Raw genomic sequence first — 16552 nt, 5'->3', positions numbered from 1 at the left:
TGGCCACCTCTCTTACAGACAATCAATAGTAATTACTTGACTAAACTGAAAATTATTGGCTCTAATGCTTGAATTGTGTTAGTAACTTGCTAGTCACAATATGTTTACCAGCATACCTACAAAAAGGTTGCTGTCACAATAGTATTTTGAAGAGTTGTGGAAAACAAAACACTGCTCAAAATATGTTATGAATCTGTGTCTGTTAATATTGATTCTATTTATGACTAAGCTCAGCAAAGCACCCAATGAAATGCTACCATAGAATCATAGCCTCTATCGCCCTCTGCTGTTGGCAAGACAAAAGCGGGAATGTTAAAAGAAATTCACAAAAAAGCAAGGTGCTTTAAAAAGTTTAATTGATATTAAATAAAATTATTTGTGCTATTTTCACATTTTAGTCTTTGCATTTTCTGTGTGCTTTATTGGATGATAAATCACAAAGTCAATATCTAACGGAATAAACAGCAAGTAGTTAAAATTTAAGCAGGGATCGAGAAAAATCTGAATCATTCTGGGAACCTTGGTATGTCAGGGGCTACCAGAATTTCACTCTGTCTCAGCACTTAACCACTTTAGTGACAATATACTAACTCACAAACAGTGGGCGTTACTATGGGCTTCTATAGTGCAGGGTTCCCCAGCCCAATTTAAGGCTATTCTACAGATAAACAGTACTGTGCAAAAGTCTTAGGCAGTCCAAAGAAATGTTTAAAGCTGTTTTTCTGGGTAGCAAGTGTACTTTGGCTTAGAACAAAAAACAATTTAGCATCAGATCATTTGCAAATTAAGAGTAACACAATAAAAACTAGTAATAACTTCTTCTGTTTTCTAAAAAGTTACTGATACCTAGTTGGATGGCTAGATGAACACCGCTTCAGTTCCCAAACTTCTCCTCAGGGGCTCCTCAGCCGTTCCATGATTTTGTTAAATTTCACCAACAGGTCAATTAAATAATTAAATATATTGGTTTAAAAAGTCAGTGAGAGATTGACTAGCTGTATGAGGTGTGCTAGTGGCCAAGTCAAAAAATACATGGCTGCACTGGACGGTCGTTGCAAATACTAGGATGATTTTAGCAGAGGTTCTGAAATGGCGAAGCTGACACACTCTGACAGGCATAATATCATAGTTTTACACCAACACGAGGATAATCTGAACATCATTTTCTTTGCCTGCCTAAGACTTTTGCACAGGCCTGTATTTTTAACTGGCAATCACCCTTAACAACTACTATTTACATAGTTTCACAAATATTTCCTAATAAATGCTGCAGAGTTAAAGACTTTACTGTTTCACACAGTATTTGTCAGACTTAATATTGTACATCCATGTGACTCTCACCAGGATAAGCCATTGGATGATGGAGGGATGCAATATTGCACACGCACTGAAGAGCCAAAACATCATGACCACCCACAGATGATCCAAACAATGACGATTATCTCAGAACAACATCATTAATCGTGAGTCTGGCATATATTAAATGGCAATTGAGTAGCTGCTTTTCATAGGCGATGAGGTGGATGCAGGAGAAAAGGCTTAGTGTAAAGATCTGAGTGACTCTGACAAGGGGAAAACTGTCATGACTAGACAAGCAGGTGGAAGCGTCTGGGAAGTGGCAAACCTCGTGGGATGCTTACGGTCAGAGGTGTACATACCGACAGTGGTCAGAGTAGGGAAAACACATGAACCGGTGACTGACTTTCAGGCACCCAAGGCCTGTTATTCTCGTATACCTGTCTAGTAAATTTTAATATTGAAATAAACAATGTATTTTGGGAATTTTACACAAAATTATACACCCCTGATAAACATCCAAGCCAATCGGGCATCACCTCCTTCCTAAATACCATATGTTTACCCCAACTTATTAAGGACCAAATACGTGAATTAAACAAATCACTAACAGATCTCCATACTGCACTCAATGAATTGCCAAATAATAAAGCTCCCGGACCTGGTGGCCTTCCTGCCGAGTCCTACAAACATTACAGGAATACAAACTCACCATGAATGGTACTTGATATCAAACACGATTCCAAAATCCCTCAGCACATGAATACACCTGTCATCACAGTACAAATAAAATCCAACAAAAACCCAACCCTCTGTTCCAGTTACCCCCCTCATTTATCAACACAGATCTCAAAATTATAAGTAAAGCACGCACCACCCGACTTGAACCAGTAAACCCAACATGAATACATCCAGATCAAACCAGATTCATCAAAGATAGACATTCATCAAATACTATACACAGAGTATTTCATTTAATGCCTCAAAACAAAACAAATTGGAAACAATTTTCGTATTCCTAGATTCAGAAAAGCCATTTGATAGAGTAAATTGGACATTCCTGCATGAAACACTTCTTAAATTTGGTTTCGGATTGTTGTTTCTGCATTGGGTAAGAATATTGGTGGTTGGGGATTGAGAGAGAGAGAGAATAAAAAACAAAATCTGTGTGTGAAATGACGGTGTCAGAGCACACAATGCATTGCACCCTGCTGTGTATGGGGCTACTGTACATAGCCACAGACTGGTTAGGGTGCCCACACTTACCCGTCTCCATCTGCAAAAGCACCTGCAATGGACACACAATCACTGGGTCGGGACCAGTGGTAGAAGGTTGTCCGATCCAATGAGTCCCATTTTCTTTTACTGCATGTGAATCAGCAGGCATGTGCCACATTTCCTTGGGGAGCAGATGGCACCAGGATGCTCTGCAGGAAGAAGGTGGAGCCTAGCGGAGGGAGTGTGATGCGTGACACTTATCACAACATCGTTGCAATTCATGGCAACAGTATTCCGTAACACATTACTGGAGGGGCCGCAAATACTTAGCAATGCCTGAATTACAACTGAAGTACAAATCATGAACAAATATAGTAACTAGTTGAAATAAAAGATGCATCATGATTCATCCATCCATCCATCCATTTTCCAAACCGCTTATCCTATTGGGTCATGGAGGGTCCGGAGCCTATCCCGGAAGCAACGGGCACGAGGCAGGGAACAACCCAGGATGGGGGGCCAGTCCATCGCAGGGCGCACTCACACACCATTCACTCATGCATGCAGTCCTACGGGCAATTTAGTAACTCCAATTAGCCTCAGCATGTCTTTGGACTGTGGGGGGAAACCGGAGTACCCGGAGGAAACCCCACAACGACATGGGGAGAACATGCAAACTCCACACACATGTGACCCACGTGGAGACTCGAACCCGTGTCCCAGAGGTGTGAGGCAACAGTGCTAACCACTGTACCACCATGCCACCCTCTCACGATTCATTAATGATAAATAAACATGATCAGAGTTATTCATCACATGTTCTTTCAGTAGTTCCTTAGACGTTCACAATGGCTTACAGAATTAACAGATATAGTAACAAATATACTAACTGCTTAAGATAAAAGATGTGTCGCAGTTCATTAATGATGAATTAACATGAGATCAGCATGCACCAAGTCTTAGTTGTGGTTCATTAATACATAAGTATTAGCATCATAATAGCATGATACTACATTATTTGTGGTCCCTTAAGTGTTACCTGGTATTCAGTGGTGTGATAGTAGCATCTATCATCAGGATAACGCACCCTGCCACACTGCACAAACTGTTCAGGAATGGCTTGCGGAAGAAGTGGTCAAGGTGTTGCCCAGACTGCCAAATTGCGCAGATCTGAATCCTGTGAAGCATCTCTGGGAAATGAACAGTCAGTCGGATCCCCAGCAGCTCCATCTCGCAACTTAGGGGGCTTAAAGGATTGGCTGCTGGCATCTCGGTGCCAGATACCATGGGACACTTTCTCGTTGAATCATGCCTCTGCGGGCCACAGCTGTTCTGGCAGCACACAGAGGACCAGCAGCATATTAGGAATAAGGTTTTGGCTCCTCATTGGATGTCTGATTTGTATTGTTTAATTATTTGTCAATCAATACCAAACAATGAAATTTCAAGCATTGTGATTCTGGTGGAATTAGATCCAATGGTTCTATAGTTATTGAACTGGTGAAACTGATCCTGGTGATAGACATATAAGTCTGGAAGGTCGGACTAGTTGGCACATCTCCTACACACACATACACACACACACTTGCACACACACACACTTATACTAACAGTCCATGTATTCATATCGTTTTGGGGACCATCCATTCATTTCTATGGGGAAAACTCTAATCCCAACATGATGACCTTAAGCCCTACCCAGCCCTAACCTTAACCATAAATAATCAAACAAAACACAAAAGCCTTTTGCATATTTTAGTTGTTTGATTGCATTCACAAATTCTGTAGAACTGAGGTTATCCTTGTGGGAACTGGAAAGATGTGACCGCAAGGTAAAGAGTAACAGGTTTTATGACGTTGTGGGGAGGGCAATCTCAGAGACAGCTCAGAGAGGCCAGCCAGCCCAGATCCCTTCTCTGTATATTGGGCAAGGAAATCCCATGCAGACGAGGGGATACGGCTTCAAATGCAGGAGCCTGGAGCCGTAGGTATGTGCTGCTTACCTGCTTCACCATTCGGTCCCAGGATAAACACCATTCAATATTAACAGAGGAATGCAGTGACCAGTGAGCTTGTGCTCACCCACCTGTCTGTAATTCAATTACATCAGAGGCAGGATAGCGTTAGCAGATACTGTCACCAATTACTTGCTCATTATTTCAAGAGAATTAACCTACGCATAAGGAACAGGGCAAGAAAAGGCAGAGGAGGACAGAGCGAAGAGGTTGAGGGATCCTGGTGTGAATGGTGGATACTAGTGGTTGGAAAAAGCCCACACTACAATATGGTCAGACCACGTGCTTTTGAAATTCTGTTGACTGGTTAAAGTTTCACTTATCTTAGCATGTTATTTGGAGAAGGCACCAGAGAGTAGAGTTTATAAAAATAAAATGTGACCTGAAAACCCAGCGCCAAACTGTGCGTGAGCATGGTCTGATTGTGCATGAAGAATCTTGGTCATGTGATCCAGCTGTAGAAGGCAGGGGACCATTGCAAAATGGCTGTGTGGCTAACAGGAAATGTGTCACCATTTGTATTCATTCTCCAAACACTGACACAAACCAGCTGCTGAGGTCTGAGCAATGATCAGTACAGATGGACCTGAGTGGACTGTTGATAAATAGGTTATACAGACCTATAGATCAATGACAGGGGAATGAAAGAGATGCAGGAGAGCACATACACACAAACCCTGTGTTCAGGATCCACCCTCCACACAGTGCCTTTAATTACACTGGCTTACAAAATATTGGTTTCCTTTTTTGGTGTGCCAGGCAGATTTTGTGATGCCGATTACAGAAATTACTTCAAATTTTTCAACTTCACATAAGGTTTCTGAGACGCAGCCAAATTTCTTATGATAATTATAAAATGTTTACGACATGGGTATTTCACATAACACTGGCTAACAAAGGTTTTTTCACAGAACAACTAAAGGGTGTCTTTTTTGTACTGTCACTCCCTGTTTTCTCCCTAGTGTGGCCCTAACTAGCCACACCTGTTACTCATTTGTCTTACCTTTTGTTTATACCTTCATGTTAATCACTCCCAGCTGCCTCTTGTTACCTCTTTTGTCAGTCTTGTATATAAGTGCTTGTCAGTCCTCTTGTTGATGTCAAACCTGTGTGTTGCCTTCGCAAGTTTCTGTCCTGGATCCCTCACAGTCCTCTTCCTCGGCTTGGACCTTTGGCTGATTGTTCTAAGAATGAAATACTGCACCACAGACTTTAGACTAGGTCATGAATTTCATGGTGTTGGGGAGTAGCTAAGGTAGCTAATGTTACCTTAACTACTTTTTTTTCAGTAGCTTATTAGTAGAGCATCATCTATAAAATGCTGTAGCTTTTCCAGTAACTATTTTTTTTTTGTTACAAATACATAAAAAAATACTACAGGTCATTGCTGACTTGTGACCTATGCGACTTACAACTGATTGACTTTAGGGCCGTTCCGAGACCGCAGATATGTGGTCATGACTGAGGCACGGCTGACAGCACGAGTGTTGCCGCATGCAAACTACATGCAAAGTAATTTTAAGATTGGGCCCTTTAACAAGGCCCTTAGCGCCCAATTGCTCCAAGGGTACTGCCTGACCATGTTATGTTGCAGCATGATGGAAGGGACGATTCACATTGCAGCTTGATGACAATAGATTTTATTAAGGATGGACTAGCTAAAAAAACAAATGAGGGGTCAAAACAAAGGCAGGAGAATATATTACACATAAATACACTGATAACAAGGGCATGACGAACAGGTGTGGGCCGTTACTAATTACCCACCAGGGACTTGGAAATTCAGGAACAGGTGAGGGTAATTAACAAACACTAAGGACTGAAACACTAGGAATACATGTGAAATAAGACATTAATACAAAACCTGACAAAGGCAGGGATTAGCAGAAACAAAGACCCTATACTGTAATACAAGGACATAATAACTGGGGGAAAAACAAAACTTAAAATGTAAAACAAAGTTGCACTACAACTCACAATGGCAGAGGAGCACTGTTCATAGTTTGCAGCCACCAGATTAGCCAGTTCAGCCACACGGTGGCCCGGGAGCAGGGGAACACACTAGGAACACACTAGGAACGGTGAGAGCTGTAACAGTGGGATAGCCAGCAACACCTGCTGGCCAAACAGGGAAATAACAGACATTCCTGACTTTCTCCATCTTCTATTGGCAAGTTGTGTTGTCCATTCTTCAGTGTTGTTTGAATGAATGAAGGTTACATTTAAATAGCACTTTACAGAACCAATGGGGAGCCACATCAACCTCTACCACTATGTAGCACCCACCTAGACAACATGACAGCAGCCATTCTGTGCTTCAATGCACTCACCCCATAGCAACTACAGAGCAGGAGAGAATTCACCAGTTAAATACAGGAGATGATTTGGAGGTTGGATTTAATAAAGCCACAGTGAGCAATTTTAGCCAGGACATCAAGGCACCACCCCTACACTTTCAGAAGACACCGAGGGATCATATGAAGGATGACACCATTTTTATAGCACAACGTTCCCATCACTGCACTAGGATTCACCCAGACCACAAGATGTGCTAACCTGTTAGCCACACTAATACCCCTTCCAGCAGGAGCCCAGCTCTTCTAATTCATCTCCCATCCAAGTACTGGCCAGGCCCAAACCTACTTAGCTTCAGAGGGATTGCCTAGTCTGAACTACAGGTAGTGTGGCTGCTGACATTTGGGAAGGTTGATCGGTTTCACACAGTTGCATGAAGCTTTGCGTCATCATCATGACAATATTAATTAACACCATTGCTGTGTATAATTTCCCCAGGGGGTGGTATATGCTAGAAAAACAGCATTGGGCCCTTTAATGAGTCCTGAGGAACCCCATACGCATTATCAAAACCTGAGGGGAGAAGTAAATTGTTAATTACTCTGACAGCTGTCAAAAATCCACATTGAAATGTTGCAGTATCGCTGTATTGTAAGAAGACACTCATCTTTTGGTCTCTGAAACTGAAAGACTCACCACGGTGTCTGCAATCACACGCAGAGCCTCCTTCATTAGCCGTATTGAAAACAGGCAAGATCTAAGATCTCTATGACATCTCTGCTCAGCGTAACAAGAGCAAATGACTGACAATGATGAGTATGTCTAGAAGCAGCATTAGGAGACGAGGCATCGCAAATGCTATCGTCGGCTGGACTGGAGGCGAACGTCAGTCTAAGCAGAGCGAGCATCGTTTTATAGGTTAGCAGGTTGTCTTTCCAAATAATATATCTGGTGGTATTTGTCACCTTTATCGTGAAATCGGAAAGGGAGGAGAACCACAGATGGAGGGATATTGGGTGTGGGTTTCGTTGTTTTCTGGGGTTAGGGAATATGGAAAAGGGCACCAATAGGCGAGCAAATGGAAAAAGCCGTGATCTATTCGGGAGAAGGTCTTGGGGATATGAGCAACCAGAACGTGTGGACTGTAAGAAAATAAGCAACTGCGCACAGGGTGACCTTTCTACAATCCCTGTTTAGTGTTTCCATCCCATAATGCTTTAATACTCAGCATTTCTGAATATAGACCACATTCCTCAATTCCGGTCCTGGAGGGCTAGTCTGCACCACAGTTTGCAGATTTCCCTACTCAAACACAAGCTAATTATCAGGTTTAGTAGATGTGTTTGAGCAGAGACACTGTGCTGCAGACTGGGCCTCCAGGAATGGATTTCGGGCACCTACCTTTGTGATAACAGCAGTAATATTATTAATGTAGGGGTGGTGTAGGCCTCAGCGAATTACAGCACTGTGCCTGTGATTTGAATGTCCCTGGATCAAATAGCATAGTGGTCAGATTGATTTCACTGTTAAGTGAAATTTGTATTGCTATGTCATGAACGGGATTCTGTACATTTTGTTGGTTGCGGAAATGCAATTAAACAACAGCCATAATAATTAAATTAGTTTAGCTACAGCTAACACTATGTGGTGGCCAGTGAAAGTTAGGACAGCTAAAATTAAAAGTACATTAAGTAATCTTAAAACGAGAGATTGTTTAATTTTAGCATCATTTCAGTGTTTTACATTATTAAAATGTCTGAGCTTAGATTTTGGTGAGCTTAATAGCTATGTTTACCTTGTCTAACAGATTTTTGAATTTCTACTTTATACGCTAGCTATCAGGATTTATTTTTTTGGTGTGCCAGGACAGTTTTGGAAAAATTCAGCATCTCGCTGGCCCACGCTGAAAATGACCGCAAACTTTGCATAATCATTAAAAGTTTAATTCCGAAGAATTGGTTGGTGGAATTTATCATATAGAGCAGGGATGCCCAATAGGCAAAGGTGGAGTGGGTAGATCGCCTGGCATAAAAAATAGACGATGGATGAGGCGTTAAACCGCGCCAGCTGCTGCAAAACTCCAGCGAGCGAATTAGCCTCCAATTTATTTCTACTAAACTTAAGAAAGGGTATAAAAATGAATGGGGGAGCTGTACCAAGTAAGAATCCAAAAACCTACCATTTCCATATTTTTTCACAATGTCATATTCGAAGTGCGTTTGCTTCATCTGTCAGTCTACCGTTGTTATTCCGAAGAAGGGAAATATGGAGCGGCATTTTCAGACTGTCCATAAAAAATACATTACATTCCCTCCGAAAAGCTGAGAAAAAGAAATGTGAAGAAACTAAAATCCCAGGTCAATTTCAGCTTTATTTATCCCAAAGGGAAATGAATAACAATAATAATAATAATAATAATAATAATAATAATAATAATAATAATAATAATAATCATAATAATAAAAGAATACTCGATATATCTATACATAAATATATGTTTTGCATTTTTATAGTAGGTAGATCATTTTGAATTGGTCATTTATAAGTAGCTCGCAAGCTGGAAAAGTGTGGGCACCCCTGCTATAGAGGGATGGTGATGCCACTTAAACCATCCATTGTTGAAATTTGCAGGGTGGTTATTTGACGGTAAAGTGTACTCAGTTTGTGAACTATAGTCAATGTGAACTATAGGGGGCACATAGGTTGACTGTGCCAAGCTTACTGAGAATCGGACATTGATTGAAACGATTTTTTGTTACTGGTCACGCTATTATTTTGATGGTCTCTGCTGCCACCTAATGGTTGATAACTAATGGAAAAACGTAGAATGTTAAGGCAAAATATTTTCATTGACATTGTAAACACAAAAAAGTAAATTCTCTGTGGCAGCTCCCATGTGGAGAAGCAGCAGTCTTGGCAAGAACTCTGCACTTCAGATATAATCATTAAAAGGCACAGTGTATGGTAATATTTACATATATATCTGTTTCCGAGTTGTCCAATAAAACGTAGTGGCAGTGTGGAGCCATGGCTGCGTATCGTGGACAGAAGCTACATCATGAGCGCCTTTAGGTCTGATCACCCTGGGCTATAGCCCTGAGTATTTTAGCCCTGATGCCATTTATTCTGCATTCAATATGTCGACTCCGACCTCCAAATGTTAGCTCATTATTTAATATATCCCAGACCTTGACTTGACATTTTTACTGAATAATCCAAAGAATTCATTTACTCAAGAAAAAAAGAGAGGCAATTGTATTATAAGCAGGGATGTTAAATAATTCTTTTTTTAATCCCACACCTTGAAAATTAATGACATATATCACATGCACATATCATTACATGTACCCAACTGACAGAAGGTTCTTGTGTAGACATATTGACACACACACACACACACACACACACACACACACACACACACACACACACACACACACACACACACACACACACACACACACACACACAGACAAACCTTTCGCAGGCTTCAGACGCATGCGCGACTGTCAGTTCTACGCATGCTCAGTAGGATCCCACGCTCTATGTATAAAAGCACGAGTGCGGCTGTCCCCTTCCACCTTCAGCCATTTTGCAAAATGCTGGTTTCCGTGGGACGGTGCTGCACCGGTGCGCTTCAGGCTTTGAAGCCTGGGGTTAACCCGCTGAAAGTCTTTAGTGGAGCCCCAGCAGCTCTGTGCTCACGTAAGTAACGTGCATGTTTCAGTCATTTAAAGTCTTTTTATATCCGTTGGATAGTTTAGGAGATAATGACCAGCGACATTGAGAATAGTTGCATTCTACATGCAGGTCATCAGTACGTACAGGCCGAACGCATACAATCATGAGACTGAATGAAATTTAAAGTTTCAGTCCGTCTTACCCGGCACTGTACGGTCGCTTTGTTTTTGAAACGTTATTTGCTCAGATGTTTTGATGATTTGGTTTATTCTAAAAGTCGGAATGACCTTTATTTGTCATGATACTGATTCCTCTGATCCTGGACCGGTTAACGTTAGTATTGTATTACTGCAGGAGTAAGGCCTTGATTTTGGATTACAGTGTTTTAGTCTCTTCTGTTGTTATTGAAGCATAATCGGCAAAATGAGTCCCGGTTTTGTCAGAGGTTTTTCTCTCTCCATTTTACTGTTTTGTTATCGCAGTGCGTCTGGTTGAACTGTCAGTGGACTTTTTTTTCTGCTCAAAAATAAAACGTTAGATCTATGGGGACTATATTATGTATCCCAAAAGTGGAAAATTGAGAGTTCTAGGTAGTTTATCCATCGATCTAGTAGATGAAGTTTGTCATTCATCCATGTTTCTGTTGCCCTACATTTAGTTTGTTCATATTTGGAAACTTGAATGGCTGTAATACCCGTCATTGGGATTGAAGATACTGAGTTGAGCATTGAATCCAGCATTGAAATTCAGTTTTAATCTCCTGACTTGATTACTTAAAACGTAGCCTTTTGTGTTATATGTTAATCCATTTCACTGTGATTTGCCTGACTTTACAGGACGGGACTATGCTGCAGCTGCTGCTCCATCAGCCAAGCCGTTGACTGCCAACGGCCGCATCGTCGCGGTTATCGGTGCTGTCGTAGATGTCCAGTTCGATGAAGGTCTGCCTCCTATCCTCAATGCGCTGGAAGTTTCTGGCCGTGAGACCAGGCTGGTGCTGGAGGTTGCACAGCATCTTGGTAAGCGTGTAATACGTACAAGCGTGCACTTTGCTATTTTATTTTTCTATTTATTTGAGAAATGGTGCCGGAATCCGATGAAATGCACCCCTACAGGTGAGAACACGGTGCGTACTATCGCTATGGATGGTACTGAAGGTCTGGTGCGTGGACAGAAGGTCATCGATACTGGCGCCCCCATTAGAATTCCTGTCGGCCCAGAGACCCTGGGTAGGATTATGAATGTCATTGGGGAGCCTATTGATGAGAGGGGACCAATTACCACCAAGCAGTAAGTTTAGTGTGAATGTTATGTGAACTTGCCAAATAGAATGAAACTGAGTAATTGCTCTGATTTGTAGTCAGGCGGGATGTGTGTTGGCATCTCCTCTGGGAAGTCCTCTTCATCGGGTATTTTATTCAGTCCTGTTTCTAACAGTACTGGATTATGGTGATGTATTATTGGATTAAAAGATGTTTGCCCCTTCCCCAGAACTGCTCCCATCCATGCTGAAGCCCCTGAATTTACTGACATGAGCGTGGAGCAAGAGATCTTGGTCACTGGCATCAAGGTGGTTGACCTGCTCGCCCCTTATGCCAAGGGCGGTAAAATCGGTATGTGGGATTGTGGACTGCTGTTATGTCAAATGGATCAGCATCCAGTTTGATTTAGCTCTAAATCTTTTGTGTTGCTTATAGTGACTGAATCAGTTTTCCACTTCTCTTTTTGATAATTAGGTTTATTTGGTGGTGCTGGTGTGGGTAAGACTGTGCTTATCATGGAGCTGATCAACAATGTGGCCAAAGCCCATGGCGGCTACTCTGTGTTTGCTGGAGTAGGAGAACGCACGCGTGAAGGGAATGACTTGTACCATGAGATGATTGAATCTGGCGTCATCAACCTTAAGGATACTACTTCAAAGGTGAAGACTTCGCGTACCCTGCCTGATCCATGCGGTTTTAGAGACGCTCCCCATGTTAAGATGGCATTAGGTTAATTGGAAAATATCGCAAAGCGAAAGTGTTTTAATAGACACCTAACCTACCAAACATCGTAGGCTACTTTTAAACATGCTTACAGTTGGGCAAAATCATTGACACAAAGGCAATTTTACTATAATGTGTTGAATATCTTTTAATTTATTGAATAATGTGCTCGAAGTGAACAACAGATTGGAATTGGAATACCCACCGTATGGCTGAAATGTCTAAACATGGACCATCGTACCCCGAGGTGTGTGTGTGTGTGTACTTGTGCGCATTTACAAGTCGTGAGAACCTGTATTTGCGATATCCTTCACGCAGGTGGCGCTGGTGTACGGGCAGATGAACGAGCCCCCCGGCGCCCGTGCCAGAGTTGCCCTGACTGGTCTTACTGTCGCCGAGTATTTCCGCGATCAGGAGGGACAGGATGTCCTGCTTTTCATTGACAACATCTTCAGATTCACCCAGGCTGGTTCTGAGGTGAGTGCTGCTACTTTTGAGTTTGTCATATAGCAAGATTTGGAAAGAAGTCTGTGGTCAGTGTGAGGTTCTCTCTCCAGCCTGTAAGGTAAAATCCTTTTATAAATGCAAGTGTCGTCTTTTATTTTAGGTATCTGCCCTATTGGGTCGTATTCCCTCTGCTGTGGGTTACCAGCCCACACTAGCTACTGACATGGGTACAATGCAGGAAAGAATCACTACCACCAAGAAGGGTTCCATCACCTCTGTGCAGGCAAGTATGCCCATTTGTGTCTACATCAGTGCAAATGCACCATCTTTGAAGTGGGCAGTGGTGGTTTAATGGTTAGGGAAGTGCACTTGTAATCGAAAGATAGCAGGTTTGAATTCCCGACCAGCAAGGCAACACTGATGTTCTCTGAGCAAGGTACTTCCCCCAAGCACTGCTCCCCGGGCGCTGAATTAGCTGCCCCCTGCTATGTTGCGTTGTCATATATGGGTTAAATGCAGAGGACACATTTTGTCGTTGTGTGCTGTGGTGTGTCAATGACAATTGATCACTAAATTCTAGACTCGCTCTTTAAATCCTCTAGGCCATCTACGTGCCCGCTGATGACTTGACTGACCCTGCTCCTGCCACTACCTTTGCCCACTTGGATGCCACCACTGTGCTGTCTCGTGCTATCGCTGAGCTGGGCATCTATCCCGCTGTGGACCCGCTGGACTCCACCTCCCGTATCATGGACCCGAATATTGTTGGGGCTGAGCACTATGACGTTGCCCGTGGTGTGCAGAAGATCCTCCAGGTGAGCTGGAATGCTGTTTTTCTGTAGAAATTTGCAAGACATTATTTTATTTGGGTATTCTGCTGAATTGCTATAGCGTCTAGTTTTTATATTTTGCCCTTTATGGGCTTGTTGAAATGGCTGTGATCCATTTGAAAGGTGTTTTGGCCGAACTAGACAGGTTTTTTTTTTAACTTTTTGAATAGCTTCGTACCCCCTGTCCTGGGCTATTTTAAACTTGGCTCAAACTTCACTTGTCCGCATGACACCATGGTTTACGTACAGATTTCTGTGCATGTTGCATTTGTCTGCATATAGCGGTAATTTTTCACCAGACCAAAAGGTTACACGTACTGGGAAACCTAGTCTTTGCACATGTGCAATCAGCACGCACCAACTGCTGTACCCAAAATCTCACATGCAGTCCGTGCAGATACTCTTGGTTTCATATTGAGTTGTACGACCTTGCGTGGTACGTAACAGTGCACTGGCAAGTGAATTATTAATTTAGGCTTAAAGCGACGACACTTTGACACGCCGCCATTACTGATGGAGTTCAAATGTCTCCCTTCAGGACTACAAATCCCTTCAGGATATCATTGCTATCCTGGGCATGGATGAGTTGTCTGAGGAAGACAAACTGACTGTGGCCCGTGCCCGGAAAATCCAGCGATTCCTTTCCCAGCCGTTCCAGGTGGCGGAGGTGTTTACTGGTCACTTGGGCAAACTGGTACCCCTGAAGGATACCATTAAGGGTTTCAAGAGCATTCTAGCAGGTTTGGGCCCTTTTAGTTACAAGTCCGTTTGTTACGTCTGCTCAGAGTGGGTTTGCATTCCTGTTTCTGAAACCGATTTGTCCCTTACCTAGGCGAGTATGACGCCCTGCCTGAACAGGCTTTCTACATGGTCGGCCCCATTGAAGAAGTTGTCCAGAAGGCAGAGAAGCTGGCTGAAGAACATTCATAAACCACCTTGGAAGCTGGGAAAGGCTTTGGGGGGGTAGAGCACTTGGATTATAACTGTAAAGATGGTATCTGTCTTGTCATCTTCCTGTTTTTATTTAATGTTTTTCTGTGAAGATGGAGATGGAATAAAGGTCCAGCGACGTGACTCATTTTGTCCTCTTGGCTCTCAGGGGAGAAGTTGTCCAGTTGTCAGAGCTGTGAAAAAGATCTTTTATAGCATTCACTCAGGATACTGAACTTGCACCTTAAGTTGACTTCATAAGACAACTGTTGAAGCTTCACGTATTTGTCATAATTAATAGGTAAAGCTTCATAATGAGGGAAAACTCCCATAGGGTCTAATATGTTTCAGTGATGAGTTTATTAATGAATCTCGAATTATGCCTACAATATTCACACCTATATACTTTAACTTGTGTGTAGTCATTTTCACTTGTATTTGCTCTGCGTCTAAGGGAAGGTGAGTTGCATAACTTGATCTGAGACCCAAATGTGAGAAATCGCCATATATAAATGTTTACCTCTTAAGGAACAACAATTGTTTATGAGTACTTCCATTTCTGCTATGCATTTGGCCTGCCATGGTATAATAGGGGCATGATATGACCAACATGAAACTGTTAGTGGATTTCAAACATTTTAATGAACCATGTGTACTTCTTCATAGGCTGCATATGGTACTATATTTTGACTGGACGATAATTACTTCTAGTGATGTGATGTCTAGCAAAATGTGCAGAACAGATAAAATGCAGTTATAAATGAGAAGTCAGGCGAGATCGACCTGGTGTGACGTTTCGCGATGTAACCGGTTAGATGTTTTGTTTAAAGCCCACCCTCTGCGTTTGATGGGTGACTGGCAATTTTAATATTTAAAACTAAAATATAATTTGAAATGTATTTAAATTGTAATTTAAACAATTCAGTCTTCTAAGTGGCAATTTAAATTATACTTTGAATAATCATTTTAATGGCATTCATTCCTTTGTAAGCATCTATCAAAGTACATTTCTATCCATTGGCAGAATCAGTGGGAAGGCCCATTAGCTTTGGATCAGCCCAAAGTAATTTATACAGCACAAATAAGGGGTAAATATGAGTAACTGGTGCAAGTTTGGTGCATGTGGCATTTTCCCAGCCAGAGTTAGACATGGAGGGGGGGAATTCTGTGGCAGGGTGTCCTGCTATAAAATGCTCCCCTAGCTAGAATCTTTTCCTTATGGCCCAGCCCAAAGTACTTTATGCAGCATAAATAAGGAACAAATATGAGTAACTGATGCAAGTTTGGTGCATGTGGGACTTTCCCAGCCAGAGTTAGACAGTGGGTGCTTTCTGTGGCAGGGTGGCTTGCTATAAATTGCTCCCCCCCCCTTTTTTTATGGCTGGACGACTTGCAATACGACTTGTTAGCTGTTTTATGATAACTTAAGGTTCGAATGTAAAAAGGCATAATAAACAAGAATCATAATAACAGGCATAATAAAAAATCAGTCGGTTTAGGGCAAGAAAATGAATTTACAGCGAGCGTTCGCTTCTGCTGCGCTGGAGAAGCGACTTTGCCGTTAAATGGAGCGATGACGTCAGGTGAGGCAATCCGTAGCGGGGGGCAGTTTAGGGCACAACACCGGCATCAATTAATGACAGAAGTTTAACCTTTCATAAAATTTGATAAAGTTCGCTAACTAGGTACATGAACGAAAAAACAATGAAAATGAAAAGTATCTATGTGTATTTTCCAATCGTGGTTATCATCAGACCATCATGTGCAGAGTTGCTCCCGCTATCACGTTTGAAACTTTTTTTTGTGCGTTTTTCCATTAAACTTCTCATCGATGAATTTCACTGACCACAGCGTG

At 42.1% G+C, this 16552-nt stretch overlaps 1 protein-coding gene across 1 annotated transcript; it reads left to right on the top strand.

Moving 5' to 3' along the window:
- Positions 1-10371: 10371 nt before the first annotated feature.
- Positions 10372-14841, top strand: LOC125747169 (ATP synthase subunit beta, mitochondrial-like). Its single transcript, XM_049022063.1, has 10 exons — positions 10372-10529; positions 11342-11524; positions 11621-11795; positions 11997-12118; positions 12242-12426; positions 12809-12967; positions 13098-13220; positions 13540-13752; positions 14306-14507; positions 14600-14841. The coding sequence occupies exons 1-10, from the start codon at positions 10424-10426 to the stop codon at positions 14695-14697; spliced, it is 1566 nt and encodes a 521-aa protein (XP_048878020.1). The 5' UTR covers positions 10372-10423; the 3' UTR covers positions 14698-14841.
- Positions 14842-16552: the final 1711 nt, after the last annotated feature.

The sequence above is a fragment of the Brienomyrus brachyistius genome, chromosome 1 (genome assembly GCF_023856365.1).
Source record: "Brienomyrus brachyistius isolate T26 chromosome 1, BBRACH_0.4, whole genome shotgun sequence".
NCBI classification, from domain to species: Eukaryota; Metazoa; Chordata; class Actinopteri; order Osteoglossiformes; family Mormyridae; genus Brienomyrus; species Brienomyrus brachyistius.
The sequence above is the reverse complement of the archived record's forward strand: the minus strand, read 5'-3'. Positions and strand labels throughout refer to the sequence as shown.

Coding starts and splice junctions, on each gene's coding strand:
- LOC125747169 (XM_049022063.1), top strand. CDS start 10,424: ATGCTGGTTTCCGTGGGACGGTGCTGCACCGGTGCGCTTCAGGCTTTG. Junction 11,525..11,620: donor GGAGGTTGCACAGCATCTTG/GTAAGCGTGTAA, acceptor GCACCCCTACAG/GTGAGAACACGGTGCGTACT. Junction 13,221..13,539: donor GTTCCATCACCTCTGTGCAG/GCAAGTATGCCC, acceptor TAAATCCTCTAG/GCCATCTACGTGCCCGCTGA.